This window comes from Sinocyclocheilus rhinocerous, unplaced genomic scaffold (genome assembly GCF_001515625.1).
Source record: "Sinocyclocheilus rhinocerous isolate Xijiao unplaced genomic scaffold, SAMN03320098_v1.1 scaffold2696, whole genome shotgun sequence".
Lineage (NCBI taxonomy): Eukaryota > Metazoa > Chordata > Actinopteri > Cypriniformes > Cyprinidae > Sinocyclocheilus > Sinocyclocheilus rhinocerous.
Genome location: NW_015639582.1, coordinates 409695 through 428630, shown reverse-complemented (window position 1 = coordinate 428630; position 18936 = coordinate 409695). Strand labels below are relative to the sequence as shown.

The 18936-nt window shown below is 36.6% G+C and overlaps 1 protein-coding gene across 1 annotated transcript in view; it reads right to left on the bottom strand.

Annotated features, from left to right (window-relative positions):
• Positions 1–3352: 3352 nt before the first annotated feature.
• The window catches only part of LOC107751524 (protein NDRG2-like), a 50477-nt gene continuing 34893 nt past the window's right edge, over positions 3353–18936 (bottom strand). The window contains exons 6-17 of the mRNA XM_016567264.1: positions 9902–10022; positions 9458–9520; positions 9269–9329; positions 7926–8012; positions 7776–7832; positions 7089–7192; positions 5878–5916; positions 5745–5796; positions 5604–5651; positions 5354–5389; positions 5214–5265; positions 3353–4212 (exon numbers count right to left, since the gene is read on the bottom strand). Of these exons, the coding sequence (XP_016422750.1) occupies positions 4049–4212; positions 5214–5265; positions 5354–5389; positions 5604–5651; positions 5745–5796; positions 5878–5916; positions 7089–7192; positions 7776–7832; positions 7926–8012; positions 9269–9329; positions 9458–9520; positions 9902–10022 (884 nt within the window). The 3' untranslated portion in view covers positions 3353–4048. The remainder of the gene's footprint in view (positions 4213–5213; positions 5266–5353; positions 5390–5603; positions 5652–5744; positions 5797–5877; positions 5917–7088; positions 7193–7775; positions 7833–7925; positions 8013–9268; positions 9330–9457; positions 9521–9901; positions 10023–18936) is intronic.

Below are 18936 nucleotides of genomic sequence, written 5' to 3'. Positions count from 1 at the left end.
TATATATATGTATAAGCAAACAAGTATTTGAAATACTAATAACCATAATCACACATATGCGTGAAATAAGATCTTCCGAAATATCAGAGCTTTAAATGTTAAACTTACATATTACAAAAAAAGAAAACACGTTCACTGTACATGCGTGACAAATGCATTTTAAAAGTGCAAATGTTTCATGTATTTATTCCTGATGAGTCACATTTTAAGTATCCTCAATTAAAAATAAGTGACCAATTAAAAATAGATTGTCACAGGACCACATACAAATATCTTACATGACCAAAAGGTACATATGAAAATAAGACTCAAATAACAATGTCATTTTGATCCCTTTAATTACTTTTTTTTTTGTTTCCCAGTTGTTCATAGTATTACACAGAGAAATTAGCCACACGATTAATGTTGATTGCATTCTGTTATTCATAACATTTTTTTTCTTTTTTTTTGTTAATTACATTATTTCCTATTTTAGTGCTAAAGCTAAAAAAGTTACACAAGAACTAGCACACTGATGCCTAACCCATGAGGACATTGAGATGCAAATCTACTTCACAGAAAATAAAAGGGTTTCATTGAGGAGAATTAAAAATAAAAAAGGAAAAAAAAATGGACACACATTTACATTCACACCGTCCCAACACATGCCACGCCACGACCTGATCCATTCCTTTCCCCATAATGTTTATTTTATTGTGTCAGTATTCTCACATTTATTATGGTTATTTCTCTATGTATTTGGTAAAATTTTCAGATTCCATCTATTTGTGCTTTTGGTAAAGGCTCCAGTGAATCTGGGGTGATCTTGCAGTCTTTACGCTGAACACAATTATCAAGATTCCAACAATGGTCTCAAAATAAACTTTCCATTAAAAAGAAAGAAGAAAAAGACCATGTTTCCCACTTGCACAACCCATCAAAGCCAATGTTCTGTCATGAACAATAGAAAACGTGTCTATAAAAAAAAAAAAATGTGATTTGAGAATCTCTACGAACACTGGGCGAACTCTCCAATTAACGTTGATTAGCCTATTCCGATTTACTGTCATTTTCAGGGCAGTGTTTTGCTGAAAGTGATTGTTACAATGCATTTGCAGTTGTGAGGTTTTGGCCTATGTTGTTATTGGCAAGTGTTAGCAATCGTGTTAAAAATATAGCAAAAACGCAGTGATTTTGGTATTCTTTCGAGCGCTCTATATCAAATCTTCTACATGTTTAAAGTTTAAACATTGCAGCTACGCTAACCTGCTAATCTCAATGGCTTGCCAATTGGAAGAGCTCTTGGAGCTAATGGGTTAATAACATGGCTAAACCCTGTTGGCAGTGAAGGGGCTGGTTAATCAGCAAAGTGAATTTGACACAAGCGCTTTGAAGCGTCATTCTTCTGAACAAACTCGCACGTATTCCCTTATTGTGATGTAAAGTTAAAGCACCGCACGCACGCTCAGGCATGTCCACACATACTGTTTTACTCTGTGTACAAGTCACTATGGTTCAGCATTAGATCACACCATGGCTTTAAGTACACTTCAAACCAGAGCTAAAGCTCTCAAGTTACGTTAAATCAAGGAACGGCCATTCAAAACGACAAACGTCACCATCACCATGAGTCCACCTCAACGTTTCCAACCAAACACTTACTAGCGTACTAACAGGTTACAACAAAGTGTTACTGTGCCATGGTACAGTGATGGCATCAGTGGCAAGACTAAAGGTCTTTGCTACTACAGTACTAGGTGGTTACCATATTTATACTGTAGCCTAAAATGCTATTGTACTCCAAAGTACTTAAAAAAAAATACCATGGTACGTGTCCACAAATCTAAGGTACACATCCAAAAACTCACAATACACTCTCATGTCAGTTTGTCAGTATTTTATGTTTTGGTGGCTAATTTATGTGAATTTGTATGATCTGCCCACTTTAGAGGCAGTTTAGAGGTGGACTTGTATGCTTACCTGTATTCGGTAAATTGTATGTTTATGTACGAATCATATCGTACGAATTCATACGAAATTGGCAACTCATTTATTGAGAGTGCACTGTAAATGAAGTACTGTTTTCAAGTCAGCATTTGCTTGAATAAACACCACTATTATTAATCCTGCAGGTATTTTATCTCTCAAACTAGTAGTTGAGGTGATTGTTTTATAACTGGACATATGAATAAAGGTCATTGTACACAGAGTCCGAAATTTTCGTAATTTTTTTTTTTTTTTTTCAGATTCGTCATCCTTTCCTATCATAATGCTTGCTACGGATGCGAAAACGCAGAAAATCGAACCTGATCAGAATTTTTTTATTTATTTATTTATTTTTATGACGGACGAAAGTTTCGGAGGCAGTAAACGTGATTGACACAACGTGAGGTCGTATTTATTTTTTAACGTTCTAAACTTTTGGACGAGAATTTTGGACGCGGTGTGCAAAGACCTTAAGTGTTTACATGTGTGATTTTGCACCAGTTACACTTTTATAGGGGAAAGCCTCTAAAAGCCAAACACCTGATCACGTAAATGCCCACCATACTCTCATGACACTCTGTAAGTACTTCACACTTTGGCGAATTCAATTCGTCCAAATTCGCAAACACGTAAATAGGTACGCTTTCTCATGAGACCGGGTTTAAATGTCTTTATGGGTGTTCTGTCGGCTTAGTTATGACACACAAGCAGAACAAATTTCTAGTTTCTCGTTCATACAACTAGAAAATATTTCTAAATTTAGCCACACATTTCCTCTGGGGAGCTGACGTGCACTTTTGTGATTGTGACTGGAAAAAAGGATGTGAATGTCTCATGTAGGCTTAAATACTGACATATTTTCTTGCAGTATCTTTTATTTAGTGTTTTGCAGAGATGTGTTTTACAAATTAGCTGATTTCTATTAGTTATCAGCATTTCATTGTACATGTAAACACACTCGATGGAAGCACTTGTCCGACTCTTCTACCAATCTTGCCCTCACCTGAAGGTCAACTTGAAATCGATTGTATTACTTTCTTGATTTGTGTTTCTGCTCTTACTATAAGCGATTCATCAATGCATGTTAGTCTTCGTAATCTTTCATCAAACTCGCTCAAACAACTTTCCTTTTCGGCTTCTGGCATCGATTTCTTTTATTCCCAACCACCATCACACAGACACTTTTTCACCATCTAATCAATTCCTCACAGATTAATCCCCGTCCGGTTTCTATGAAAATACATCACATCACAAATGTGAAACTCATGTCACTTGACTTCAAAACAACGATTCCTGTGACTTTCTCGCTGTTCTTTCCTATGTATGACCACACTCTCTCACTGAAATAAAAATGAACGTAAAATCCGTAAAAAAAAAAAAATACTAAAAATTATAGACGGTAAGAAAATGTGGTCAAGAAAATTCAGGCATGCATTTCAGAACAAGCAAAGACCCCAATGGCCCCAACCCCCGCAACCAAACAAAAAAATATATAATTACAGTATTTTTTCTTTCTCGCTTTTATGTGTATAGCTTTTTTGTTAAGGGCAAATGGAAGACATGAGGTGGCTGTCATCTACAGAGACGAGTATTTCGGCCGAAAACGTTCGCCACCATCTCCGACAATACTGCACCCCGCTCACAGCAGCAGGATTGTATAACAGAAAAAAAATACAGAATACAAAAACGAAAAAAGCACACCAAAAAATAATAATCACAAAGAAGTTGATAGACACACATTATGAGCTTATATACTCTTTTCTCTATACTTTTGTTTAGAAATTCAACATGTAATTAGGAGAAACATCGTTGTTTATTTTGTCAGTGACGCTTGTCATTATTATTATTAATAATCAATATTCATATTAGAAGTATTACTATTGGTTAACACTACATTTGGGTCTCACTAAAGGCCCCGCCCATGTCACAGAGTTAAAGGGCTCTATCATCTGCCTGACGGGTCGGTGAAGGGAGGGAGAGAGTCGTCATCATCCGTCCGTCGTCACGCACGAAACTCACGTTCTGCCACCCAGAAGACTGAAGCGTTTCATCCGTCCATCTCTCTCCCCCGCTCTGGTGCTTCTCAGCACGATACCTCCATGGTATGGGACGGGCTCGGCGGGAGCTGTCCGCCCTGCGAGCTCTGGGACAGCGTGCGGGATCGGGAGCGCGAGCCCTCCATGGAGTAGGAGGACGAGAGCGAGGTGGTGCGCGAGCGCGAGAGACGCGTCATGCAGGACGACGCCACTGAGAGAGAAAGAGAAGCAGCGCAAACATAAGAGAACAAACAGAAGAAGAAGCCGAAAAACAAGGAACAAACAAATAAATAGGCCTAAATAAAAAAAGTACAAATTGAGAGACGCAAACTCAGAATTCCGCGAAAAAGCCAAAATTCCAAGATGTAAATTCCGAATTTTTGTTTTTTTAAAACGCAACAGCATAAATACAAATATGACGCTTCGGTCAGCGATTTTTTTTTTTTCCCAACAAAATGTTTTCTCTAGTTAATCTGATTAAAAATACACCAAACAGGTCAAACTAACCCAGACAGCACCCAGTGTTGGCCCAGACCCGGCCCACATCTGGTCTGCATGGATCTGGGCCAACACTAGGTTGCGCGGTCTGGGAATGGATTAAACGTTTTGTTACTGATAATGAGAAGCTAATCATTGCTGTGCTATTACTACAGTTCAAAAGTTTGGGATTCGGCAAGATGTTTGTGAAAGGCACCAAGGCTGCATTTATTTGATCAGAAATACAGTAAAATTAGGAATATTCTGAAATATGATCACAATTTAAAAACACCGTTTGCCGTTTTAATATATAGTCAAATAAAATTGATTTCTGTGATCAAAGCTGAATTTTCAGCATCATTACTCCAGTCTTGTGTCACATGATCTTCAGAAATCATTCTAATATGCAGCTCAAGAAACATTTCTGATTACTATCAATGTTGAAGACAGCTTGTTACTTTTGTAGAAACCATCAGACATGTTATTTTTTAGGATACTTTGATGAATATAAAGTTCAAAACAACAGCATTTATTTGAAACAGAATTATTTTGTAACATTATAAATGTCTTTACTGTCACGTTTGATCAATTTAATGCATCCCTGCTAAATAAAAGTACTAATTTCTTTCAAAATAAATCTTACTGACCCCAAACTTTTAAATGATAGTGCAAGTAAGCAGTGGTTGGTTTACATTATTGTGATATTTCTCAATAAAGTGCTCTCAGGTCACTTACTGTATCCCATGCCTTGAATGAAGTATTTAAACGCTTCTGTCAGTTTACTGGGCTGTGGAGACACATTTAATTTAGACTCCAAACAGATTTCATCTGAATAAATTAATTGTATTGATAAATAATGATGTGATGTGACTAACCTGAGTAAGCTGTGGCATCCCGCCGGCATCCGCCATCTGAATAAAAACAACAGAGAGCTCATATAAAAATACACTTGCTTTGTGACAAACTGATCTTATTTTCTAACAATATAATCATTGTAAGATGATTAAATTAACAAGTTATTCAAATTAAATGACCCGTTGATAATATGTCATGCTTATTTTTGCTCTTCTTTAATGAAATCTAATAAAAGTACAAAATCAGTCATGAAACAGGTGAAGTTTAGACCTTGAGAAATGAGGTGGTAGTTGGATCTAGTTTGCTGTTGCACTCCACCTAGTGGGCAGAAACAGACGTGCAGTGAGATGAATCGAGGCTTTCTGTGGATAAGCCATTTCCTTTTTACGACTGACTGACATAAAGACTTACAGCAGCTTCCTCATACGGAGCCTGATCACCGACCACCAACATCACAGGACATCTGAAAGACACAGACACGTGAGGAGACGCCAAAAGAGAGACGTCTGTAAGAGAGAATGGCTTTATTTTTCATCATTCTTACTTGAAGGTCTTATTCCTCTCGACGTTCAGATCTCTGCGACTGTAAGGCAGAGAGAAAAACATAAAAGTTTGATTATTAAGGTGCTAAAAGTGCATTTCTTTCATTGTGTTGTATCACGTGTGTGAATATGCTTGCTGGTACAATGCATCACATCTTAATTGCATGGAATTGATAGTTATGAATGGATCACTTTTTAATGCAATTTGAAGTGTATTTTTGAGCATGCAAGTACACAGCATTCAAACGTACAAAATTAATTTCTCATTAATTTTCTGCTTTGGTAGTATGATCAACAACAACAACAACAACAACAAAAGTGACGATACATGCAAACAATGAATGATGATGATCTTTGACCATCACAATTCTACATCATTTTTTCAGATTTTCAATTTATTTATTTATTTTATTAATAGCGGGATGCAAAAATTAATCATAGTGTTCAAAATTGACCAAAGTTTCAACAATCTGACTATATTGTTGGTGTAATGAAATCCATATTTGGAATATATGGCTTTACCAAGTCCAAATCAAACAGGAATTTAGCAATGTTTTATACACACATCACTGAATGCTTCTGGCTGTTGAACTGTTTTCGTGCTGCATGTGTGTGATTTTACCCCTGGTAGCTTTTCCAGAAGAGTTCGATGTTGATGAGGTTTGGCGCTTTAGAGATTCTCTCTCTGTGAGTTTGAATGAGCTCTGTGTTTGTCGACATCTCTTCCTGAAAACAAACACATACACACACGACAAATCAGTGTTTAACCTTTTACACGCCATAATCTTTATAAAGGACGGAATGATACAAAATGATTACAATGTTCCCTGAAATACTTGATTCTGATTGGTCAGTCACATCATTCTGTAGTTAAACATTTCTGTGTAATGATGGAAGGGATTTGGGGTTTTTATTTTTATCATTCTATTAATCAGAAAATACTGTCAATAGGAATAAGATGTTCAATCTATCTAGCTATATAAGCATGATAATATACAGTCAGTCATTCATTATCAGAAAAACAATCTACATCATATTTATCTAACAGAGACAAACACACATTCAGTCTAATCTAATGTCACCATTGTAGAATAACACACACTCACACACACACACACACACACACACACACACACACTCACTCACTCACACACTCACTCACTCACACATCTGGCTGTTGAACTGTTTTCGTGCTGCATGTGTGTGATTTTACCCCTGGTAGCTTTTCCAGAAGAGTTCGATGTTGATGAGGTTTGGCGCTTTAGAGATTCTCTCTCTGTGAGTTTGAATGAGCTCTGTGTTTGTCGACATCTCTTCCTGAAAACAAACACATACACACACGACAAATCAGTGTTTAACCTTTTACACGCCATAATCTTTATAAAGGACGGAATGATACAAAATGATTACAATGTTCCCTGAAATACTTGATTCTGATTGGTCAGTCACATCATTCTGTAGTTAAACATTTCTGTGTAATGATGTTAACCTAGAATTGGACAATCTTCCATTTCCAAGAACTAGCTGTGATTAATCACAGTATGTTAAGACAATTGTTTTGTATACAAGTGTTCTAGAAGGTTATGTTTAAATATGCAAATGGGTTTAATGTCAAATTATATATATATATATATATATTTTTATTTTATTTTTTTTACAGAAGGGATTTGGGGTTTTTATTTTTATCATTCTATTAATCAGAAAATACTGTCAATAGGAATAAGATGTTCAATCTATCTAGCTATATAAGCATGATAATATACAGTCAGTCATTCATTATCAGAAAAACAATCTACATCATATTTATCTAACAGAGACAAACACACATTCAGTCTAATCTAATGTCACCATTGTAGAATAACACACACACACACACACACACACACACACACACACACACCTGACTGAAGAGGTGACTCAGGATTTGGTCTGTGAGGGAAGACGTCAGATTGGAGAGCTGCAGAAGAAACACAAGCTGTTTAAGTCATTTTGGGGTACATATTGCCTGTTATTATGCATCAGATTGTGACTTCATGCACAGCTGACAGACCTTCTGTGTGGCCCAGTCCATCCAGCCTCGTGCGTTTGTGTCGATGTTGATCAGAACGAGCCCTTCCACGGCGTCAGGGTTAGTCAACTGTGTGCGAGAGAGAAAAACTATGCTGTCGTAATCAAAGGCATTATTTCTTGTAAATAAGTCTACATTCTAATGCAAAATCCAGTGATAAACAGTGAAATCTCCATCGAAGATGGCTGATGGAGTTTATTTTGAGAGTTTCTCATTTTTACTATATATTTAAACAGTCTGCAAAGTGTAATAACATTCAATGTGCCTCAGTGTGTGGTGTTTTTTTTATTTTGGCCAGCAGAGGGCGTCATTCAGTCTTGGAGTGCCTGCTTGTGTTATAAAGTGAAAAAAAGTGACGTGACATGTGGCCAAGTATGGTGACCCATACTCAGAATTAGTGCTCTGCATTTATCCCATCCAAAGTGCACACACACAGCCGTGAACACACACACACACACACACACTGTAAACACACACCTGGAGCAGTGGGCAGCCATTTATGGTGCGGCGCCCGGGGAGCAGTTGTGGCTTCGGTGCCTTGCTCAAGGGCACCTCAGTCGTGGTATTGAAGGAGGGAGAGAGCGCTGTACATTCACTCCCCCCACCTACAATCCCTGCCGGTACGAGACTCGAAACCGCAACCTTTGGGTTATGAGTCCGACTCTCTAACCATTAGGCCACGACTTCCCCAAGAAGAGATGGCTTGACCCCGACGTGTATATACAGTATATGCTGAATTTTAACAAATTAATGTTGCAGGTTTTAAAAAAACTGAACTTTAATTGTTTTTTTGGTCAAGAGAAAGAAACTAAATTTTAACAAAATTTAAAGATTTTTGATAGACAACATCAACTAAAGGGTCATACTGAACTCCAAAATAGATCAAAGTAGTGAAAGGATTTTGTGATAAAGCAATAAAAAGAAAAAATATTGTAATAAACTATATGGAGAGCAACAAAATAGTTTTAATTTCAGAAGTCTATGCACCTAAATGAAAACTAAAAATTTAACAATAAAAATAACAATATTTGTGTATTTATGTACTGTATCATATTATATTATGGTATTTGTACTCTATATAGACTGTAGCATGAAACTGAATAATGACCATATTCATAAGTCATTTAAATATCACTCCAAGAGTCCATGATATTATTTTAATGTTTTTTTTATTCAATAATCTGTTAATTATGAATTATCTGATAATCAAAAAACTGATTATTTCTTTGATTAAAGAAATACAAAATTTATTTTTTGCACATTAAAAAGAAAGAAAAAAAAAAGAAACAATAATAATGCATGCAATGGTCAGATGTATAACTCACAGTGAACTTGGACAGTATGTAAGCGCCGGCTCCGACTCCAACACCGATAATTGTGCGGAAACTAAACGAGAGGAAAACAATCAACGGTAATACATTCAGTCATATGAAGATCAGAGCTGTTGTCAAGTATATGTGTCGTTTGCAGGTGTCACTAATGAAGATTTAAACATGCAGTAAATGTTGACTCACTTAAAGTACTGCAGGACAGCGGGGAGCATCTCAGAGACCTGATCCATAGATGCATACTGGTATCTGTCAGAGAAAATAAAAACGTTTTAGGACTCTTAACATGTCTAAAACAAGACACAGTGGCCTGCAGACATTTGAAAGCATAAATATAGTCTCTGAGTCACAGTCTGCATCTAACACGGAGAAGGTAAAACCACTAACACCTTCTGAAGACGCTTTGGCAGGTGTCAAATGCCATTTAATGCATTTTAATTGTTCACACTTTTTTATAACACCCACACAAAGTCTCAGCAATCACACACACGCACATACATATATACACATGTACATACATATGGGTGAAATATGGACAAACCCAGCTACTGGGTTGTATTTAACCCAGCATTTTTTAGAGTGTAATATATATTTACACATTAATATATACTGTATATATACAGCACATACCCGGCAGGATAAATGGCCGTGCCGTCCTCTTGTCCCGGAGCGTTCACGTGAACCACAGTGAAGTTCTTCACGATCTCCTGCATCTCTTCAAACTTAAACAGGGTGGAGAAGCAGCTCTTACCTGAGAGAGACAGACAAACGAAAATAAATAATAATTGAATATGCCTTGACCCGAGGTTTGGCTTGAGGGCTCATGACTAGCAAACTACTTTCATTTAGGTAACTGTTAAGCTGGGATACAAGAAAGCATTTAAACGTAGAAAAATTACACAAACACACATCACTGCTTCTTATGTTTACATTAATTTATTCTTTTTTCACTCATTATATTTAAAACTACACAGTAGGCCCAACGTGCTAAACATGGCTAATAGTAATAATATAAACAGAAAGTATACAACAATGTAAACACACACAAATAACACACATATGCCTTTAAACAACCATTAAAAATGGAAAGAGATAAGAGATCGGCTTATTAAAATGACAATGTATCAACTTAGAAGTATGTTATTTACTGATAAAATTTGTTTTGAGCAAGTACAGAGTCAGTTTTGTTATTTTCAAAAGCAAACATGTGTCTGACATCCCAATTTTTCAGGAAACTGAGAAATGTGTTTCAATTTCACTTTTATAAAAAAAAAAAAAAAAGTTGTAAAGGAATCATTCTTTTGAGTCAAATCTTTGCAATGAATCTTTTGAACTGGTTCACAGCCTGGTCTGAATGAATCATTTTCAAACTGAACTACACTACATCAATACAAATGGTAGGTTCTGCATTTGCATTTTGCACTGATTGTCTACTTATTGAACTACGATGGGTTTCTTTTTGACATTTTAGTGTAGACTAAGCCTTACAATGATGGCAGCTCATGACTCGCTTCTGATGAAAATAATTTCTAGCTAATACAACAGTTAATGTCGTATGTGTTTATTTTGGTACTGATGCACTTTGACTCTGTTTGGCTTGTTAAACACACTCATCAAGTGTGAACCAACATGGTCTGAGTGTGAAGAGCTCATCTTGTTTAGCATGATGTGCACAGTTGCTTTTAAATCATCATTTGTATTATTAGATACAGCATCAGTTGTGCTGCAAAAAGAAAAAAAAAATAGTTTGTGGTACATTTCCAAGAAACAGGGTTTATTTTCACACTTGCTTCATTTCAGCCCAATACATATCAGTCCAGTGAGAGTCTCAGACACAAGTGACACTTTCTGAACTTCAGCTCAGACTCAACAAGACTATTTTACAGAAGCTCAAGAATGCCACAAAGGTAAATGACAGAACCACTTTATACACACACACACACACACACACATAGATGAACTGACTCCAACTTGGCTTCCAAGATTAGATTATACCTGTTCCAAAGATAGCTAGGCCTTTAGAGAGCAATGATTTTAGACCGGTTGCATTAGCATCTGTGATTATGAAATGTTTTGAAAAGTGTGTTATGTCTGTTAAAAGCAGAGGTTGCTAACTTAGATCCCTTACAGTTCACCTATAGACAAGGGAGAGGAACTGAGGATGCTATTTACAGCATTATGCACTTGATTTTCAACACACATTTAGAAGATCCTAAAGCTTATGCTTAGTTACTGTTTATTGATTTTAGCTCTGCTTTTAATTTATATGATGAAGCAGCTGTGTTAACCCATGTATTATTAATCTATTTAATCCCAAATTTTTCCCAGATATGAAAATATCCACATGATGTGTCATTAGTAACCCTTTTAAATAATCAATAATTATTATTATTTTTATTTTTTTTATTATTGGAAAAGTGTGTGAAAAATTGTGTTTTATGGGTCGGTCACACTGGACCGGTGGGATAATGTGTGTAATGAAATAACATATTTATACAGTCAAAATATTGTTATATATCTTAGCCCAGCTATTTTAAACTGTTTGATCACATTCTAAGGTTAATATTATGCATTAAAAAAAACGTATACAACATATGGAATACTGAGATAAAAGACAAAAAATACAACCATTAACGTATTTCGAAATTGCTACTTTTTTTGTAAAATATATCATCATATTTTATATTAGTGCTATTAGTATTACAACATCAATATTGTAACTTATTTGTAACATTTGAACTTTTAATTTAGTGCGATATTTTGTCATAGCAACGTTTTAGTGTAATTTTCACTAACAATTGCAATTAAAGAAATACTCTTTGAGAGAAGCAGTCAATCAGCGGAAGTTAAAAGCAGATCGTAAGTGTATTTATTTCTTGTCTCATTAGTGTTTAGAGCAGTTGTCGTTGCTAGGAAACGCTTGTTTTGTTTACTGTGTTGAGACGTGCTGAAGTTGCGTTTGGTCTCGTACTCGCGTACCTTGTCAGTGTCGTGCGCTTGCTTAGCCCTTTGTTGTGATAAACAGTAAAGTGTGTTCAGCTGAATTAAATTTCCGTTTTGTCAAACGGGTATAAAAAAGGGTAGTACACCACGGCAGCCCTCGTGTGAAGACCGAAGAGTGTAAAGACCCTCGACTCTACCGTGCGACTCCACAGTGTAGGGACACAGACAAGGGACATAAATATCGCTTTTGACTCTTTTTTACACCTTTTTTCACTTCTGTTTCAGTTTTTATGACCAACTCTTACTATGTGTTTCCATATTCCTACTATTACTACCACTTGCAAACCACGCATCACACACTGTAGGCAGCGCAATCCTAACAACCTGCGCACTTTGCCTACGTCTGCTAATACATTACTTTTTCTATTGGTCTCTGGAATTGTCAGTCTGCTGTAAACAAAGCCCATTTTATAGTTGTTTATCGACCCCCAGGACCACTAGGTAACTTCGTGGAAGAATTAGATGTGCTGCTCTCAACCTTTCCTGAGGATGGTACTCCCCTAGTTATTCTTGGAGACTTCAACATCCACCTAAATAAACGTCAGGCTGCAAACTTCCACACTCTGCTTGCCTCTTTTGATCTCAAGAGGGTGTTAACTACGGCTACTTATAAATCAGGCAACCAACTGGACCTTATTTACACACGACACTGCTCCACTGATCATGTGCTGGTTACTCCACTGCACACCTCAGATCACTTCCTCCTCACTCTTAACCTCAACATGGTTCCTGACACTACACATACCCCTCCACATGTCATCTTTCGACGTAACCTACGCTGTCTCTCACCCTCCCGTCTATCTGCTATGGTTTCATCTTCACTTCCTCCCCCTGAACAGTTATCATCTCTTGATGTTAACCATGCTACTGATACTTTCTGCTCCACTCTTACGTCTTGTTTAGACACTGTCTGCCCCTTGTCTTCCAGGCCAGCTCGTACCACCTCTTCTGCCCCTTGGCTATCTGATGTTCTCCGAGAACATCGTTCTAAGCTCAGGGCTACTGAAAGTGTGTGGAGCAAATCAAAAAATCCTACTGACCTTAATGTGTATCAGTCCCTCCTCTCTTCATTCTCAGCTAATGTCTCCACTGCTAAAAGGACATACTATTAGGGCTGTGCGATTAATCGAAATCGTCATAAAATCGCGATTTGAGCTTGCGCGATTTTTAAATCGCTTTATAGCACGATTTTGCTCCCGCAGTATGCTATCCAAACCAATCAGAATGCAGCGTGCCTAAATGGAGCACGTGCACGCGCTGAATTAAAGTGGCAGCGCATTATTCGCGGTAAAAATTAACATGGATTGACACGGAAATTTTGTAATTACACCATAAATGCATATAATTAAAGTCTACTGTTTCACAGTCAACACATGGCTTTTTGGCTAGATATAAAACAAGGAAAAGTGCACTTTTAGATAAACAAGGAAATAATAGATGGCACTCGTGGTGGTAGTTAAACAAAGTTATATTTATTGAGTTTAAACGTGAATATGTCTATGAAAGATTGTATTACTGTACTGTGATAAAAGAGAATCACAATGCTGAAAAAGCATTTTCAGAAACAACGTTTGGATTTGAAATCAAAATAATGGATAAATGTTGTGTTTGTGGTAAACAGCCGCGGATCAGGAGCGGACTGCAAACGTGTTCTGTGCGAAAGCAAAATGAGTCCGTGCTGCTTCTGCACCGCATACACATACTGTATTCGCACTGCAGACGGAGTACGTGTGAACTTGGCGCAACAAATCTAGTTCAACATCTGAGGCAACGCCACAAAGAGCTCTATGACCAATGCATGGCAAAAAAAATCTCTGGACACGGGATTTAATTTTTTTTTTTCCTGCCATATGTCTATTCTAGAGACATTGTGTTACACCTTTACTTAGTGATTATTTTGCCTTATGTCTGTTCTAGAGACATGTTACAGCTTCTTGATAAAGCTCTAATTGGTTTTCTTTTGTAAATATGTTTCAAATTCACACTGAATGCATTAATTACTGTAAAGCATGTCTGTGTGTGTCAAAATCGTGATTAAAATCGAAATTGCAAAATTGATCATAGAAATCGCGATAGGTTTTTTTTGTCCATATCGCACAGCCCTACATACTATCATAACAAAATTACCAAAATTCGTCTAACTCTTGCATGATCTTTAAAACATTTCCCTCCCTCCTTTGTCCTTCTCCTCCCCCTCCTGCATCAACTCTAATAGCTGACGACTGCCACATTCTTCATTAATAAAAATTAAAAGCATCAGTGCACAATTTTCCACACCACAATCTGTCAAGCACATTTTACCAGCAAACATACACTCGTTCACATCCTTCTCTTTACTCTCCGAGGCAGAAATCTCCAAACTCATCCTTTCTAATCATCCTACTACTTGTCCGCTTAATCCTATTCCATCTCATCTCCTTCAAGCCATTTCTCCTGCAGTTGTACCTGCGCTCACTCACATCATTAACACATCCCTTCACACTGCTGTTTTTCGCTCAGCATTTAGACAGGCTTGTATAACCCCACTACTTAAGAAACCCACCCTAAATCCATCTCTTTTAGAGAACTACAGACCGGTTTCCCTTCTTCCTGTCATTGCAAAAACACTTGAACGAGCTGTGTCCAATTCTCAACCTTGCCAAGACAGAACTGCTTGTGGTTCCATCAAACCCATCGTTTCATCACAATTTCACCATCCAGTTAGGCACACCAACCATAACTCCTTCAAAATCAGACATAAACCTTGGAGTTGTGATTGATGATCAGCTGAATTTCTCAGACCACATTGCTAAAACTGCCCGGTCCTGCAGATTTACTTTATTCAACATTAGAAAGATCAGACCCTTTCTTTCTGAACATGCTTCTCAACTCCTTGTTCAAGCTCTTGTTCTGTCCAGGCTGGACTATTGCAATGCTCTCTTGGCAGGTCTTCCAGCCAGTTCTAATTGAAAAAGAACAATTGCACACTCACTTAAGCATTGGCTATTTTTTAATCAACGTTTTTGAAGACTCTTTGTGCTGTTCTGTGTAACACACATCACTTGTAACAAATTTAACAAGGAGTTTTGGTATTCAAGCAGCACATAACATCAACAACATGTAGCCTACGTTTTATCAGTCAGAATTGCCATAAACTGGCCTGGTATACTGAGCATAAATAATCTGTTCTGATAAGCTGCATTGTAACTGATTTTCTGGAGATATGATCTCTGATTTTTTTTTTTTTTCCAATTTCCTTCTGCGCATAAGCATATGCTTAGAATGCGGAAAGACAAAAATCTAATAAATAAAATAGTGGTAAAACACGGCTGCCAAGAGAACGATGTGTATTTCGCTACAAGCATATTACAACATAAGATTGAATAATATGCATTATATTACTTGTTCAAGCTCTTGTTCTGTCCAGGCTGGACTATTGCAATTCTCTCTTGGCAGGTCTTCCAGCCAGTTCTATCAAACCTTTACAATTAATCCAGAACGCGGCAGCAAGATTAATTTTTAACGAGCCGAAAAGAATGCACGTTACACCTCTGTTCATTAATTTGCACTGGCTACCAGCAGCTGCTCACATAAAATTCAAAGCATTAATGTTTGCCTACAAAACCACCACTGGCTCTGCACACCTTTACCTAAATTCATTACTTCAGACTTATGTGCCCTCTAGAAGCTTGCATTCTGCAAGTGAACTTCACTTTATTGTGCCATCTCAAAGAGGCACAAAATCACTTTCACTGACTTTTAAATTAAATGTTCCCTCCTGGTGGAATGAGCTGCCCAACTCAGTCCGAGCAGCTGAGTCCTTAGCCATCTTCAAGAATCGGCTAAAAACACATCTCTTCCATCTCTATTTGACCCTCTAATTCTAGCACTCTCTATTCTTAGTCTATTCTTTATAAGAATAAAAAAACTTGCCCTTTTTAGACTTGCAATCTATTTATTTACTAACTGCTTTTTTTAATTCATACAGTATTTTCCAGGTGATCATTTGCATCAGGATATTATGCGGTCAGCACTAAATAACCATGAAGCTTATAACTATTTTAGCTAATAATTTTGGAACAAAATAGACTAGAAACCAAATTGTCTACTATTTGGAATTTTGTTGAAATTGTCTTTTCAACCTTGTCATATGACTTTAATGTGATCTGCTGCAAATGTGGGTCAAATTATACAAAGACGAACTGGAGCCACTGGGCACGGATTGAGGTTTTACATGTTGTTGTTTTTTTTATCATTCAAATTTGGTTGGGGGCCTACTGGTTAATAACACATTTTTCTGAGTTGTGACGAACTCAGAACACACATTTAATATTGCCTTACATGGACTTTAACAAAACTGACTCAGTTCCTTCAAAACCATTTGCTTGTAGAACGTTCAATTTGTATAATTTCCACAAAGGCTTGAGTATACAACATTAAACATTTGTAAAAGTGTTACATGCTAGTGAAAAGTCATAAAGCTAAAATATTTTTTGAATCTCCTTATAGTCTTTGAAACAATCATTTATAAAAACCAGAATGCAGTGGGCAAATAAGCTACTCTTGCAAATGATATTGGTGTGTTTGGCCACAAAATTGTTTTTTAAGCTTTATCATCATACAGAAGTCATTCAGCTGGTGTCTGTTATCTTACTGACTATTTCAACTAACTGTGAAGCTCTAACCATCTCTCCTGTTTTCAGGATGGGACTGGCAGTTCTCTTCGTGCACCTAGTGACTCTAGTGTTCAGTGATGGATTGAAAAACATCAGTTTCACCAATGATCAACCAGAGATGTTTCCAGGCCTTTTTTCTAACTGGGCACGTCCCTGCCAGAGATGTCCGAATAACTACGCATACAATAATTTTAATCACCGCCATATTCTCTCAGAGGTTTTCGACATGAACAGTGAACAGGCTTGGGCAAACTACCTAACCAAAACGCGTCTTTGTGAAATTACACAATCCTTCCTACATAGAGATGACACCAAGAGCATTATAAGAATCTGCAATGGACAAGGCAGCAGATACACAGGAAACATGTGCATCAGTATGACTATGTTCACAGTGTACACTGTTCAAAGCACTTGGAACAATGGACAGTGTGAAATTAATGACCTTCATAATGGTGCATATTTTGTGATCGTTGCTTGTGAGGTCATTGATAACCAATGTTTGCCTGTTCACTATCAGACACAAACTAAAAATGAACCACCCCAACGTGGTCAGACCTGCAGACCATAGGCAAAGCTTCCAAAAGCACCAAGTAGAACTTTTTAAACATTAATGGAAATGTTGCTTTGCCACATGTTTAAACTGGATATAATTCCAGAAGCTTCTCAATAAAAACTTTCTTGTTTTAGAAAATTACATGATCAAATGTATAGCTTGAATGCAATGTAAGTCACTTTTAATAAAATCATCTGCCAAATGCATTAATGCATCTGTTCTTTTGTGGAATCATTTTGATTGTCTTTGATTCAAGACACAGCAGGTGAATAGGGTAAACACAAATTAATTAGTATCACGATACTCCCCTGTTGATTGATTATATTAAGAACTGTAAATATTTTATGTTACAAGATTTTTAAAATGTCTGAAATTTGTCTCAAATGCTGCAAGATTGTTTCTCTTCACTAACGTGACTTTTCATCATCATGTCTGAAGTCACAATGTGTTTGAATCAGCTGGTGTTTCAGTAATTATAGTGGATATATGATGCCAGTTCTTCTTAAGTTCATTTCGGTGACTGTTTTTTAAAGACACGTCACTTTGTTTTATTCCTGTTTTCATTGTAGTACTATGTGAATTCACCAAAGACAGAATCTCAAAATGTATTTTTGCTTACTGGCAAGAAATGTATTTGCAGTGCATTTCCAAAAAAAAACAATTTCCAATTTTCACACCCACCTTTTTTCCAGACAATAAATATCAGTCCAGTGAACTCCAGCTCAGACTCATTGAGACTCTTTCATTTGCACAAACTCAAGAAAAACACAATGGTAAATCTACATACAGTATAGATAAGGTTTAAGATGTAAATCTTACCATTCAGTACAGTTTGTACTTCATCTGCTTTGTTTAATGATCTCATGTAAATCTAGCATGACTTGTCTTGAGGTTTCATCACATCAATATATTAATCTCAAAGCTTTAGTTAAAGATAATTTAATAATAAAAGATTTACCTTTAATTTGACTTAATCTGAATACAGATTTGAATCATTGTTACACTATCAATCAAACATTTGGGGTCAGTAATACATTTTCTGAAAGAAATTGATACTTTTAATCAACAAGGATGCATTCAATTGATGAAAAGTGACATTAATTTTGACAATTCATGTTTATATTTTTTGATATTGTAAAGCAACCTTGAGTTTGCAGAAAGGAGCTATATAAAATAAACTTATTAAATTTACATGTACTTTTATCCAAAGCGACTTACAAATGAGGACAATAGAAGCAATCAAAACTAATGCAAAAGTGCAAATGACAAGTCTCGGTCAGCCTAAAGCAGTACAAACACACACACACACACACACACACAAAGAAAAACAAGTAGATAGAATGGAAAAAGTAGAAAGCTAGTGTTTTTTTTTATAAAAAAGAAGATAAACAGATAAAGTAGAATTAAAAAAGAATAGAAAGTGCTAGAGTTAGAGGGTCAAATAAGGGTGGAAC